The sequence below is a fragment of the Musca domestica genome, unplaced genomic scaffold (genome assembly GCF_030504385.1).
Source record: "Musca domestica strain aabys unplaced genomic scaffold, Musca_domestica.polishedcontigs.V.1.1 24, whole genome shotgun sequence".
Classification (NCBI taxonomy): domain Eukaryota; kingdom Metazoa; phylum Arthropoda; class Insecta; order Diptera; family Muscidae; genus Musca; species Musca domestica.
Window position 1 is genome coordinate 6,710,865 of NW_026712272.1, and position 13,915 is coordinate 6,724,779.

Genomic DNA, 13,915 nt, shown 5'->3' on the forward strand with positions numbered 1-13,915 from the left:
ATTACTATAACTTCCGAACCGCTTATAGATAATTTAATAAGATTTCAAAATTTAAAAAAAAAGTCAAAATTATGGCATTTGACTTTGTTGCAGATTCTTTTTATCTCAACCTGTATATCTAAAATGCGCGGATTCCAAGGAATTTTAATTCGAAATGTTACAAAAAAACTGTGGAAGGGAGGTCCAGGTCCCCCAGTAAGAGTGTCAGCCAAAATTTGGCATCAATTTTGTCGACACCCCAAAATAGACCTTTTTTCCAATTTTTGGCGTTTTATAAAAAATCCGGTTCCAAAAAATCGATAATTTTACCATAACTTCCGAACCGCTTATAGATAATTTAATAAGATTTCAAAATTTAAAAAAAAATGTAAAAATTATGACGTTCGACTTTGTTGCAGATTTTTTTATCTCACCCTGTATATCTAAAATGCGCGGATTCCAAGGAATTTTAATTCGAAATGTTGGAAAAAAGACTGTGGAAGGGAAGTCCAGGTCTCCCAGTAGGAGTGTCAAAATTTGGCATCAATTTTGTTGACCCCCCAAAATAGCCCTTTTTCGAATTTTTGGCGTTTTATAAAAAATCCGGGTCCAAAAAATCGATAATTTTACTATAACTTCCGAACCGTCTATAGATAATTTAATAAGATTTCAAAATTTAAAAAAAAAATGTTAAAATTATGGTATTTGACTTTGTTGCAGATTTTTTTTATCTCACCCTGTATATTTAAAAGGCTCGGATTCCAAGGAATTTTAATTCGAAATGCTGGAAAAAAGACTGTGGAAGGGAGGTCCAGGTCCCCCAGTAAGAGTGTCAGCCATAATTTGGCATCAATTTTGTCGACGCCCCAAAATAGCCATTTTTCGAATTTTCGGCGTTTTATAAAAAATCCGGTTCCAAAAAATCGATCATTTGACTATAACTTCCGAACCGCTTATAGATAATTTCATAATCACTTTTTACAGAATGAATCATTCAATATTTTAAAATGGTCATAACTCCTTAAATATTAACATTTCGGGTTTTTAGCTATTATTTGTGATCACTTTTTGAGGCATGAATTATTCAATATTTTAAAATGGTCATAACTCCTTAAATATTAACATTTCGGGCTTTTTAGCCTTCATTTGTGATCACTTTTTAAAGAATGAATTATTCAATATTTTAAAATGGCCATAACTCCTTAAATATTAACATTTCGGGCTTTTTAGCCTTTATTTGTGATCACTTTTTAAAGAATGATTTATTCAATATTTTAAAATGGTCATAACTCCTTAAATATTAACATTTCGGGTTTTTAGCTATTATTTGTGATCACTTTTTGAGGCATGAATTATTCAATATTTTAAAATGGTCATAACTCCTTAAATATTAACATTTCGGGCTTTTTAGCTTTTATTTGTGATCACTTATTAAAAAATAAAATTTTTAATATCTTAAAATGGCCATAACTCCTTAAATATTAACATTTAAGTTTAAAAAAAAAGTAGAAAAAATAAAAAAATCGTAGTTTTTACTAATCTAGGGTTAAGCCTAGATTTCTTGGCGTTGTAAACTTTCAAAGCGCCCATACCCATGTCTGTTATTTTTAGCTCAACTTTCATAAATTGTTGTATTTTTCCCGTATTTTTTTATGGTGCTGCCCAGTCTAGTGTGGGATCATATTTATTTGTAAAAAGTTCATTGGATTTTTTTTATAAAATTATCCCATTTTTTTTAATTTTCTTAAAAACCCCTAACCTTTAACCCTTTGTTTTTTTATTTAGTTTTTAGTTTTCAAAATGTCACAACACGAATGAGTCACACATTTTGAATATGTCCTCCCTAAAAACAAAAACAATTATGGGATTGCATCATAGTTTCCATTTAAATGCATGGTGGAACAGGGACGGATGGTGGCTTGCAAAAAAACAGAACAACAAACACAACATGTTCCATGGTATACCCCACCAACTAAAAACACCCTATTTTGGGCTAAACAAATTTCTAAAAATATGAAAATCTAACCGGCATTTGTTTTAGTGGCAGCAGCAGCAGCAGCAAATTTGCCATATTAGAGAACATACACACACATTCGTTTCTCGCTCTCTCTCTCTCTCTTTTTTCTCAAGTTCATGCACTCAACCACTCTCTGCATTGAAGGGAATTAGAATTTATGACCCAATAATAATAACATAACGACGATAAGACAACTAGGCTGGCAAGCAACCGTTATTTCAAAAGTTCAAGGCAGATAAAGAAAACCAAAGTCACCGTTAAATCCCCGGGGCCAATAAATTTTGCAAATGAAGATAATTTATGTTGCTAATGTTTAAACTATTTAAAAATAAAATTTTAGTTGGAAACCGAAAAAAAAAATTCAATGGGCTTTGTTTCACTTAAGGAAATCACAACACAAAACAGCTGATAAACACAACACAACAACACAGAGGCCTCAGTCACGGTTACATGGCGGCACTGAGAGTGGGAGAGAAAAAGTAATGCCAAGAGAGCCTGCAATGGCATAATTGTTTACTTGCCTCCTTATTGGGGAAAAAAGGATGGGGGTGGGTAAATGAAAGCAAGACAAAATGTAATAAAAAAAATAAAAAATATGTTTCTCTATATTTTTAAATAAATAAATTACTAATTTATTAAATAAAACCGCCTACCTTAATTTAAAATAATTCCTTTCTTGTCGTAAATGACACTTGAACTTGTTTTATTATTATTATTTATTTTTTTCACTATTGCACAAATTCTCTGCTTATTTTTGACTCTTGCTCTCTTTGTTAGATTGGCACTTGTTTTGTTGCCTCTTTTTTTTTTAGCAAACAACGACAGGAGACAGAGACCGACAAAGGCAGGCAACTCTCAAAAATAACCAAACAAAACAAGACGTTTTATTTTATTTGCACTGAGACGAGGGACTTTTATCTGTCAATTCTCTGCTTGTTTGGGCTCTTTTTCTTTCTGGCCAAATGGACACTAACAATTTTTTTTTTTGTTATTTTCTTTTCACAACAACGACAAATGAACGATTTAAAAATACATTTTTATGGTTTGGACACGAAAATATTTTATGGCTTTTTAATGGTGCCCCTTCTAAGAAAGGAATTCTTATTGGAAACTAAATTTGATTCTTTTTTTTTCTTTTTTATTTACACTGTTATGTGTTGTTAATAGTCGGTGGCTCGCTCGGCACCGCTATAAAATTTCCTTTTTTCCCTTTAGACAACTTTTTGACAACTGTATCCTTTGCTCTATTTTACATCAAACACACACACAGACACGCTCACATAACCATTATTTTTTTTTTTTTTTGCCAGACACTTGAAGGCTTTTATATTTTCCACAAATTTTCAGCATTAATTTATTTTTCTTTTCTTCTATTTTTTTTACTCCTTAAATATTTTAAGGATATATGCCAACAAAAAATTTCCTATGATTTTATAACGCACACACAAAAGCAAAGAAAATTTTAGTTACAACGAACGAACAAACGACGTCGACGGCAACCGTAATAGACGACAATAAACTCACGACTTCTTGCAATTGGGAAAACAGAACAGCCAGAATTTCATTCATATTGAAAAATGTTCTTTTTGTCAGTTTTGCCATTTGGATGGGAGAGAGAGTTTTTGCAACTCGCTCTCTCTCTCTCTCTCTCTGTATTTACCACCCAACAGAAAATTCACAACAAACGCAGTGTTGTCGCATTGAGTAGTGAACGGAAAGTCACTGGGCAGCACTTAAAAATGGCGCCAACATCATTTTAAAGTGTAGAGGATGCAGGGTTGTCGTGTAGAATAAAAATAAAAATGAAATAAAAATGATGAATTATTTGACTATACTTCAAATCAATGACAAATCTTTGTAAAACGCGCAATATAAATTTCGGAGTAAATCAGGCCATAAAAAACTTTTTACAATTTTTTTTCTGGAGACATCAACTAGACAAGAGAACTGCTTATCATATTGAAAGAATTGCGAATTAGGAAAAATATCAAAAAAATGAGAACAGATTGTTGCATGTAATTATACCCTGCATTTTGATGATCAAAATAAAATCACGTTCTGAGTTGATTTATACACGTAACAAAGTACAGGTCGTATTTATTGCCCTATTAAGATGAAATTTTGCATAAAACATTTGTTTGGTCCAAGGACGTACTCTTTCGAAATTGGAAGCAATCGTTCAAAAGTTAGATATAGCTCCCATATATATCTTTACCCGATATGCATTTTATTGTGCACCAAATGTGTAATATTAGGATCCAAATAGGATGGAATTTGTCACATTTAACCAAACTGAGCCTAGAAACAAGTGTGTCAAATTTGGCTAAAATCGGTTCAGATATAACTATATCTCCCATATATATTCTTCATCAGATTTGTTAAACATCTCATTCACATCCGTAATATGCACACCGTAGCAATGATAATTGGGAAAATATATCGAATAAATCTCAGAAATACTTTTGCCAAATTTTATCGAGATCGGTTAAGATTTGGATATAGCTCCCATATATATTTTTACTCGATTTCTAGTTAATTTTGCACCAAATGTTTAATATAAAACCCGAATTGAATGGATTTAGGTAAATACGAACGAATTTCGCCTGGATGAAAGTTTATCAAATTTGATGAAAATCGCTTAAGATATAGCTGTAGGTCCCATATATATGTTTCATCAGATTTTGTATTTTACTCCCTCACACCCGTAAAATAATCTCCACTACAACGATATTTGGTGCCAACTATCCGATGCAGCATAGAAATATCATACTTTTTATAGAGATAGGTTCATTTTTGGATATATATCTTCTTCCGATTTCACGTTTATATCAGTATATTATCAGCACAAAAAGGATGGATTTTTGATGAATATCGGTTCATACACAAATGCTTCCCATCTGACGATGTAGATTTTTAAATAATTTTTAGGAACCCTCCTCGAACCATAACAAGATATTTTAAGGCTTATTAAAGTCCATCCTCAGAGCAACTGATGTGGAGTTTTTCATAACTTTTTTTAAATCTTTCTTAAGTTCATCTTTAGACCATAAACGTCGAATAATTTTCTTATTTCTTTAGAACTTGATAAAGTTAAAGCTAATAAAAAGGTGGATAAAGTTGGATAACAAAAGTTGGATTTTTTTCTAACAATTTCCACTAATATATGTGACTTTTTATATATTTAAAGAATTTTTTTTTTATTAAATGCTCGATTTTTCTTTTTTTCAGACTTGGTAGATGGTTACCCCGTCAAGACGAAACTATACCCACACATGCACAAACTGTTATTTTTTTGATAAAATAGGGGCATAAAAAGAAAATGTTTTTCTTGTTAGAAAGCTAAACTTTTGTGGAACGCTTTTTGATTTGGTAGCGCACAAAATGCTCGATATATATTAAATAAACTTGGCACCACTTCTAGATTAGAATAAGGCGTCGCAAACCAATGCAAGCATACAGTTATTAAAAAATACGACATTTGAATATTTTGGAAAGAATTCTAGTATTAGTTAAAAGAGAAATGCCCCCTTTAGCTCACTGTGATCAGTGGAATATAGCAGCAGTTGTTTTGTTTACACACAAAACGACTGGTATTTATTAAAGAAACTTGGCACCACTCTTGCACTAGTAAAAGGGCGCCATAAAATAAAAACGACAATTGCAGCAATTATTTCATTAAAACATAAGACTTTTAAATGTTTTGAAAAGAATTTATATATTCATTTAACAAAAAAGCGCCAGAACGATATCTCACTTTGGTCAGCGAAAGCTATTTCATGGGAAAGTGATGTAGTTTTAAGTAAAGGTATAAAACGACGACGGTAAGATATGATGCGATCAAACCATGACCCATTTTGAATAACGAACCATCCAAATTGTTGGCAATCCTTGGGTTCTTTGTGCGTAGACAACCTCTGCATTCTAATCTTGGTGGCATTAGTTGATTTCAGCTGAATTTTGCCGATTTTAGGCGTTTGAAGCATGTGGCTCCGCTCCATATTACGGCTCTTAACAATGGCTGTAAGAAAGGTGCCTCAATAGGTGACAAACTTCTTATCTATTTCCTGTAATCATTTAATATAATTTTCTCTATTTTAATTAGGTAATCTTTCAACTCTTTCTACATTTTGAACTACCTAGCCAACCCGAATAATATAAATAAGAAGGACACAATATGTACCGGTAGCAATTTTCAAAATTCAAGTTAAATGTAAATTGAGATTATTTTGAATGGACACATTGATCCAAGCTATTCCTATAATTATGTGAGGTATTTATCCAATTCGTATTGTTCATTTATATGTTAATTTACTATCTCTTATGGTAGAACCACCAAAATCGTTGCGTTGACTATATTATAAAGAATATTCAGATACCAAATATTTCTGATATTCCTAGGCGTAGGATTGTGAAGTATAACTAGTTCATGTCAGTCACAGGTGTAGCTGTCTTTAAAGCACCTTCAAATTATCTTCGATATGTGCGGTCTATCAAAAGCTATTCTATCTGTAGAAGGCGTTTTTTTTCTATCAATAAAATATATTCCAACAGTCCTCTGCTTATGAAGGCCTTTCAAGAGGTTTCAAACTAATACATATTCTTTTAAGTTCTTTAAACTTCCTTCCAAGAGCCTTCTGGAATAGTAGACTATTTGAAGGTATTGTACATACGGAGGACTTTGATATATTGATGGTCTACTATCCATAGAACAAGAAAATACATTCAATGAATAGAAATGTTTTATACATCAAGTACTTCTATAGATCTTCGGTAGTTAGAAGATTTTTAAAGGCAGCTCAACATTTATAGAAATAAGAAAGACTAAGAATTCCATGCGGATCTTGAATATTCTTAAAGGGGAATAGAGGTCTATTACATGTACATGCTACTTCTTATATAAACAATGCAAAAACAGGTTGCTTTATAAACATTACCTCTAATATAAATGTCTATAAATAACAGAATTTTACTTAATTTTAGTTCTTAAACGAATAAAAAAGCTGTAAGTTCGGCCGGGCGATCTTTGAATACCCCACCATTTGGAACGATTTTGGCAATTTAAAAAAATAAAATCCGTTAAAAATTCTGTAAATATCTTAAAAGTACCGAATGTAGCTGTTATATTAGGGTCTAAACGACGACATGGACCTGCATAGGTAACATTTTTCATAAACCATTACAATATTCAAACGCGAAACTTGAATGAAAAAAAATCGATGAATAATAATCAATAAAATTCCGATTATAGGAAGATACCGCTATATGGGGGCTATACGAAGACGTGGACCTGCACAGACAATTTTCAGTCATAGGTGTTGTACCCATTACGAACTTCAAATAACAAATTTGGAACAATTCCGGTGAATGATGTCGCTAAAACCATCAAAATACCGAAAAAGGGAGGTACCATTATAAGGGGACTATATAGGGACGTGGACCTGCACAGACAATTTTCTGTCATAGGCTGTTGTACCCATTACGAACTTTAAATACCAAATTTGAAACATTTCCGTTGAATAATGTCGCTAAAATCATCAAAATACCGAAAAAGGGGAGGTACCAATATATGGGGGCTATACCAAAACGTGGACCTACATCACCAATTTTCCATACCAAAAGACCTGAAGACATAATACACATTTGAGTAAAATTTTATCAACCTACTTCATATCGTTCGGAAGCTATAGTGATTTCACAGACGGATAGACGAACGGACATCGGTAAATCGAAATAGAATTCTATGGTGATCAAGAATATATGTAGTTTGGGGGGTCTATAATGTATATTTCGAGGTGTTACAAACGGAATGACAAACTTAATATACCCTCCATACTATAGTGGAGGGTATAAAAAGGAATGTACTAGAATTTATTTTATCTGCTAATACAATTATTTATTAGTTTCTTATTGTTGTCTTATCTATTAAAATACATTGATTTGTATAGTTTTTTTTTTGTTGTTCTTAAATTCATAAAATATTTGCAGTTTTTGTCGCTTTCTATGCTGCTTAATTTGAACTTTATACAAAAAAATATTATAAAAAAAAGAATTCAACAAAACAACAAAATGTACAGATCATCATTTGGTCTAGAATATAAATATGTAAAAAAATTGTTTGGAAATATTTTTGTTAAATAGTAGAAAAAGATCAATTACACTAATATGCATCCTTGTGGTCAGACTTGTCATCACCAGGACTATGGTGGATCACAAATAAATTCTATGATATTAATTTTTTCTTCTCCTCCGTGTCTTTGGCCAGGGGTTTCTTAGTTGCGGCTGGTGGCTTTTTGCCATAGAACATGTCGGCAAAGAGACCGGCAAATACCAAAACAGCACCAAACCATTGACGTGGCAGTAAGACATTGCCGAAAATCACAACGGAGCAGAGGACAGTGAAGAATTTACGGGTAGTTGTTACCACGGAGCAGGCCAAGGGACCAAAACCGGATACCATAAGGAAAATAAACAGTTGGCCAAGGCCGCCACAGAAAGCCAACATGGCCATGTGGCCCCAGAGTTCGGGATGACGGCTGGCAAAGTGGATAAATTCCTTGCCTTCACCTGGAATGAGTAAAGCATTTTAATTTGTTTATTTCAATTGGAAAACAATCCCACTAACCTGTCACAATCATGGCAAATCCCAACATCAGAGTACTCCAGAAATTCATGGCAAACATCATTTGTTGTCCCGATGGGGCACTGGAGGAACGCATACGTTCTTGCACCGCACCAGTTAAGCCATCCATGGACAAACTAAGAATCAACAGTAATTCACCCAATCCAGTCTTATCGGTGGCAACCACTGCCGGCGCCTTGCTTTCTTTGTACATGAACAGGACAACACCCACAACAATTGTCAAAACACAAGCATAACGTATCCAGCTATATGATTTACGTCCAATCAACACTCCCAGTATCATAACCGGTATGGGCTTGGCAGATTTACCCACAACTTGGGTAGGATATGGCACCCAACGCAAAGCCATATTTGAAGAGACCATGGCCAAAAGGTAAGTCAATGCACTGACGGCATAATAACTTCTGGGGGTGGTGTCTTCCTTTTGGGGTTTGACTGTCAACATACCTGGAAGGAGAAAATATTTGGTTAAGAACTCCATAGGGAATTTGATATTATATCGCTTCCAACCTACCTTTGGCAAAAATGAAATTACATAAACACTGGACCCACACCAAAGCCAGGGCATAGGTAAACTTCTCACCCACCGTGCCATCCTCATTGGCCTGTTGGCCATAACGTCCACGCGTTATTTTCTCTTGGACAATGCCATACAGAAAATAGCAAAAGAATATTCCCAAGGCGTAAATTAAAAAGCGGCTTTTCTCGGGTATTTTCATGGCGATTGGCTGCGGCTGTTGCTTTCCAATTGGCTTCCAGGTGATATGACGTGTTCTATGCTGCGCTATTGTTTGTTGTCTTTTGTTGTCAATTTATGTTATTAAAACATAGTTTATTGTTGCTTGTGGTTTAATTGAAGTCGGCTCAACAACAACTTTTACTACACGTCATAACGAATTGGATTACAAAGCCGTTAAGGATTTTAGAAAAACGCCGTTAAAAGAGACTAAGAAGCAAGTACTAAGGCGATGTTTGATGAAGTTACAAATCAAAACAAAAGCAATGATTGGTTCCCAGGGTTCTAGAGGTACATTTTTGTTCTTGGGTCTGCTTCATTTTCGCCGGTAGATGAATTAAGAGAATACATACAATGAGATGTGTGTACACAGCTGTTGAATGTATAGTTAGAAATGTATTTTCTAACACATTTCACTACAAATTATTCGTTCTTGCCGAGACTTGCCAAAAGCAGTTGCTTTCTATTAGGGATATCTAGATCGACTATCGCATCTTTAAAAATCAAACGAAAATGGTAAATTGTGGCATGCACTCACGATTGATAACACCTGGTTAAATAAAAAGAGCTCTCACGGAAGGAAATAAACTTAAAATCATCATGCAATGAAGACAAGGTGGGGAATTCAATTCACTGAAATATTTTTTTCTATTGGTGGTCTTGTGATGTCAAAAGAAATAATAACAAATAATTTAGAAATTGTGTTAAAAATTAAACATACGTTTACAGCATTTGGAGATGCTATAAATTTGCTTTTTGAGATGAAAAAGAATTGTAATGTATTAGGAACATTATATTATAGACAATCGTAGTAGTTCTATTCATTTTTCACGATTTCTTCTTAAACTAAAATATTGTGAGAAGAGTGTCAAACATGACAGAAGAATACAGGTAGATGCATCATCAAAAATTTAATTTTTTTTTTCAAATATAAGTAGATTTGTATATGTTTCCTTATACTACGTCAGTCGGAGGCTATTAAAATTCGCGTTTTTCAAAAATTTTTACAAATTTTAATAATTTTTCATTCAACATTTTCAATTCCAAAATTGGTTTGACAGTGCAAATGTGTCGATGCGTCTACCTATATTCTTCTACCATGGTGTCAAATAAGCAAACATCAGCTGATTGTCATTCTAAATGATCTAAAATTCAATGTATTGACACTGTATCTATTTCAGGAGAAAATAGTTATTGTGAATGTGATATTAACACAATTTTCTGAATTTTTAAAGACAATATTTAGACCATTATACAATTAAAAAGGTAATATCATACAATCATATGATTGATGGTAGAAGAATACGGGTAGATGCATCAACGCTTTAATCAGCATAAAAGTCGATTTATCGATGTTCGACTGTCTGTTGAAATCACGATACACTCCACATAATTTGACGTATAGCGTCAAAATTTAGCAGAACAATTTGTATTGTGTCTAGGATGGTTGGTATTGAAAATGAGATATATCGGTCACGTTTTGGTATAGTCCCCATATAACATTAACTCTCGATATTCGCTATATGGATGATTTTGCAACATTTTTTCACGGATTTGTCTGAAAATTGGCAATTGCAGTCCGTAATGGGTTCTAGATCGGTGGCGGATCATAGTATTCAGAGGTCCATGTTTTGGTCTAGTCCCCACATAATGGTACCTCCCAATATTCGGTATTTTGATGATTTCTGTCACATTTTTTCACGGAATTGTCTAAGAAATAGTCTTTTAGGTCATAATGCGTTCTAGCTCGTGTGGCGAAACATTGTATGTATAGGTCCACGTTTTGGTATAGCCCCTATATAACGGCACCTGCCGATATTCGAAATGTTGATGATTTGTTCACACATTTTTCCAAGTATTTGTGTTTCTTAATGGGTTCTAGACCGGTAGCAGAACATTTAACATTGATCTTTCACCCTAAGGTGGAGGGTTTTCAAATTTCGTCCCGGCCGAACTTGTTTTAGTGAAAAATTACTCAAATTCGTTAAAATTGTTGAAAAATGCATATCATAACAACCTCCGATTGTCGTCGTATGAAAATCTACTTATGTTTGACAATACATTCTAAAATTTTTGACACATCAATGTTCCGCTGAATCTATTAAACCCAGTGGATTTATCTTCAATAGTATCAATGCGCTATTAGTTTTCTGGTATAAAAGGCGTAAAAATTACAAAACGCTCTGTCGGAAGGAAATGTAAATTTTTTGTCAGTTGTACGTCTTTATTTAAGGAAGAACTGAAAAATATAAATTTCGCAATGAATTGGCAATAACAAATAGTAATTCTATGATTACACTTTTAGATTAATAATGGAGATTACCTTTGTAATTGTACCATGTTCTCTTCATTATAATTAATTTCTTTAATTGTAGAAGACGTCGGGGTTTCCTCACTTTTACTTGCACAATGCTCAATTTAATTGTTTTTAACTGGACCGCTATTAATTACACCAGTTCCGAAATAAGTCAACCTAAAATTTGTTTGTTCTTATACGAAGAAATCAGCTGATGACTTAAACCAGTCAAAGAAACTTAGTATCACGACATGGCATAGTTATGTCAAATTGTAAAGGAACGACGGTGGGTATCTATTGCGGCTGTGGCATTCAACTGCTTCTGTGTCATCGCCTCAAGGGTGAGAATACGTAAAAGGCTTTATTGACAAGGAGGAATTCTAAAAGTGAGAATATATACAACGCTTTTTTGACTAGCATAAAGGCGAGAACACATAGAACTAGTTTTTTTACTGCCTCAAGTCATCGGCTGGCTTTTTCTTTTAGACTTACGGTGAGAACACATGAAACGCTTTTTTGACTGGCTTAAAGGTGAGAGTACATAAAAGGCTTTTTGATTGGCTTAAGTCATCGGCTGGCTTCTTCGGAAAAAAGGAGCGAAGGACCAAAATCGAATTAAATCAACCTAAAACTCTCCTGTTTCTCTACAAAGAAGCCAGCCAATGACTTAAGCCAATCAAAAAAGTCTTTTATGTACTCTCACCTAGTTCTATGTGTTCTCGGCTTTATGCTAATCAAAAAAGCGTTTTATATATTCTCACTTTTAGAATTTCTTCTATTCTCACTTTTAGAATTATGATTTCAATTTCTGTAAAATTATTAATTTGACAACAACTCATTGTTAAAATGTATATTTTCCATTCTCTACACAAATCAGATATGGAAAACTGTTTTCTATGCAGAAAAATTTGAAAAGTTTATTTACAGGAAAACAAATATGGATATGTTTATTTGAAATGACATTACCCTCTTAATTCTACCATGGAAGCTCTAAGGATGGAAATACATAAAGCGCTTATTTGGCTGGCTTAAGTCATCGGCTGGCTTCTTCGTAGATGAACAAAGGAGTTTTAGGTTGACCTAGTTCGATTTTGGTCCTAGGCTCCTTTGTTCATTTCCGAAGAAGCCAGCCGATGACTTAAGCCAGCCAAATAAGCGCTTTATGTATTCCCAGCTTAAGTGCTTATTTGGCTGGCTTAAGTCATCGGCTGGCTTCTTGGGAAATGAACAAAGGAGCCTAGGGCCAAAATCGAACTAAGTTAACCTAAAACTCTTTTATTCCTCTACGAAGAAGCCTGCCGATGACTTAAGCCAGCCAAATAAGCGCTTTATGTATTCCCACCTTAAAGCATTTTTAAAAATCACTTGTGAATACTCTTGATATTTTATTGGGAGGTTTTTGAATCATTGTTGTTTAGCGGAAATTGATCCTATGTCCCAAATCCCCTTAATAAATTTTCGATGGATCAAAAAAGGGCAATAAATTTACGATTTTCTGTACTGCGATAAAAAAAAATAATATGTACACTTGTAGCTCCAGGCCAGAAGTAAATTATGAAATCATTATCTGTTCTTTACATATGTTAAATGTCAATAAGGGTTAAAAGAGAATAATAATTTTGTTATGTTTTTTTTTCTGTCTTACCTCCTTCCACCGTCGTCCAATGTTACACTCGAAAAAAGTTGTTGGTGGCATGGTATGAAGATGGCCTTCAAAAATATGTTAAGCGACCACATATTATGGTCTCAATATGACATTGAAAAAAAAAGTAGAAGAATACATGTCTTTCAACCTTAAGGCAGCTTTGTAAAAATGTAGATATTTGATTTAACAATTCCTTAAAAATTGCCACCTTTAAAGAATCGTCTATTGGTATAAAGCATTGTAGAACTAAGAAGGTAAAGTCATTTCAAAAAAGTATATCGTCAAAGTCATTTCAAAAAGAATACAGGTAGTCGCATCGACACAGCAGCTGGAACAATGAACTGTCAAACCAATTTTGGAATTGAAATTTTTGAATGAAAAATTATTCAAATTTGTAAAAATCGTTAAAAAAAATGCATATTATAAGAAGCTTCAATTTCTTCAACATTTAAGGTGCAAGTACATAAAAAGTTTGAAGTCATCGCTAGGCATATTAATGCCGCCAAATTATAATGGAAAACGACGGCAGGTTTTTAGTGCGGCTGTATAATCCCTAAATGAAATGTCACAAAATATGCCTAGCCATGACTTCAAGCTTCTTA

The 13,915-nt window shown here is 33.5% G+C and overlaps 2 protein-coding genes across 2 annotated transcripts in view; both read right to left on the reverse strand.

The window, feature by feature from the left end:
• Nucleotides 1–2,798, reverse strand: part of LOC101890250 (5'-AMP-activated protein kinase subunit gamma-1) — a 336,316-nt gene extending 333,518 nt beyond the window's left edge. The window contains exon 1 of the mRNA XM_059123245.1: nt 2,650–2,798. The gene's annotated coding sequence lies outside the window, so the exon portion shown is untranslated. The remainder of the gene's footprint in view (nt 1–2,649) is intronic.
• Nucleotides 2,799–7,851: 5,053 nt separating this feature from the next.
• LOC101901567 (solute carrier family 35 member B1 homolog) lies at nt 7,852–9,560 on the reverse strand. Its single transcript, XM_005178662.4, has 3 exons — nt 9,151–9,560; nt 8,619–9,083; nt 7,852–8,560 (listed from the first exon to the last, which is right to left on the reverse strand). The coding sequence occupies exons 1-3, from the start codon at nt 9,353–9,355 to the stop codon at nt 8,217–8,219; spliced, it is 1,014 nt and encodes a 337-aa protein (XP_005178719.1). The 5' UTR covers nt 9,356–9,560; the 3' UTR covers nt 7,852–8,216.
• Between the last annotated feature and the right edge of the window lie 4,355 nt (nt 9,561–13,915).

Bases quoted from the DNA above. Each gene is read 5' to 3' on its own strand.
- LOC101901567 (XM_005178662.4), bottom strand. From the start codon at position 9,355: ATGAAAATACCCGAGAAAAGCCGCTTTTTAATTTACGCCTTGGGAATA. The intron at 9,084-9,150 runs GTAGGTTGGAAG...TTCTCCTTCCAG, and splicing joins TAATTTCATTTTTGCCAAAG to GTATGTTGACAGTCAAACCC. The intron at 8,561-8,618 runs GTTAGTGGGATT...TACTCATTCCAG, and splicing joins ATTTGCCATGATTGTGACAG to GTGAAGGCAAGGAATTTATC.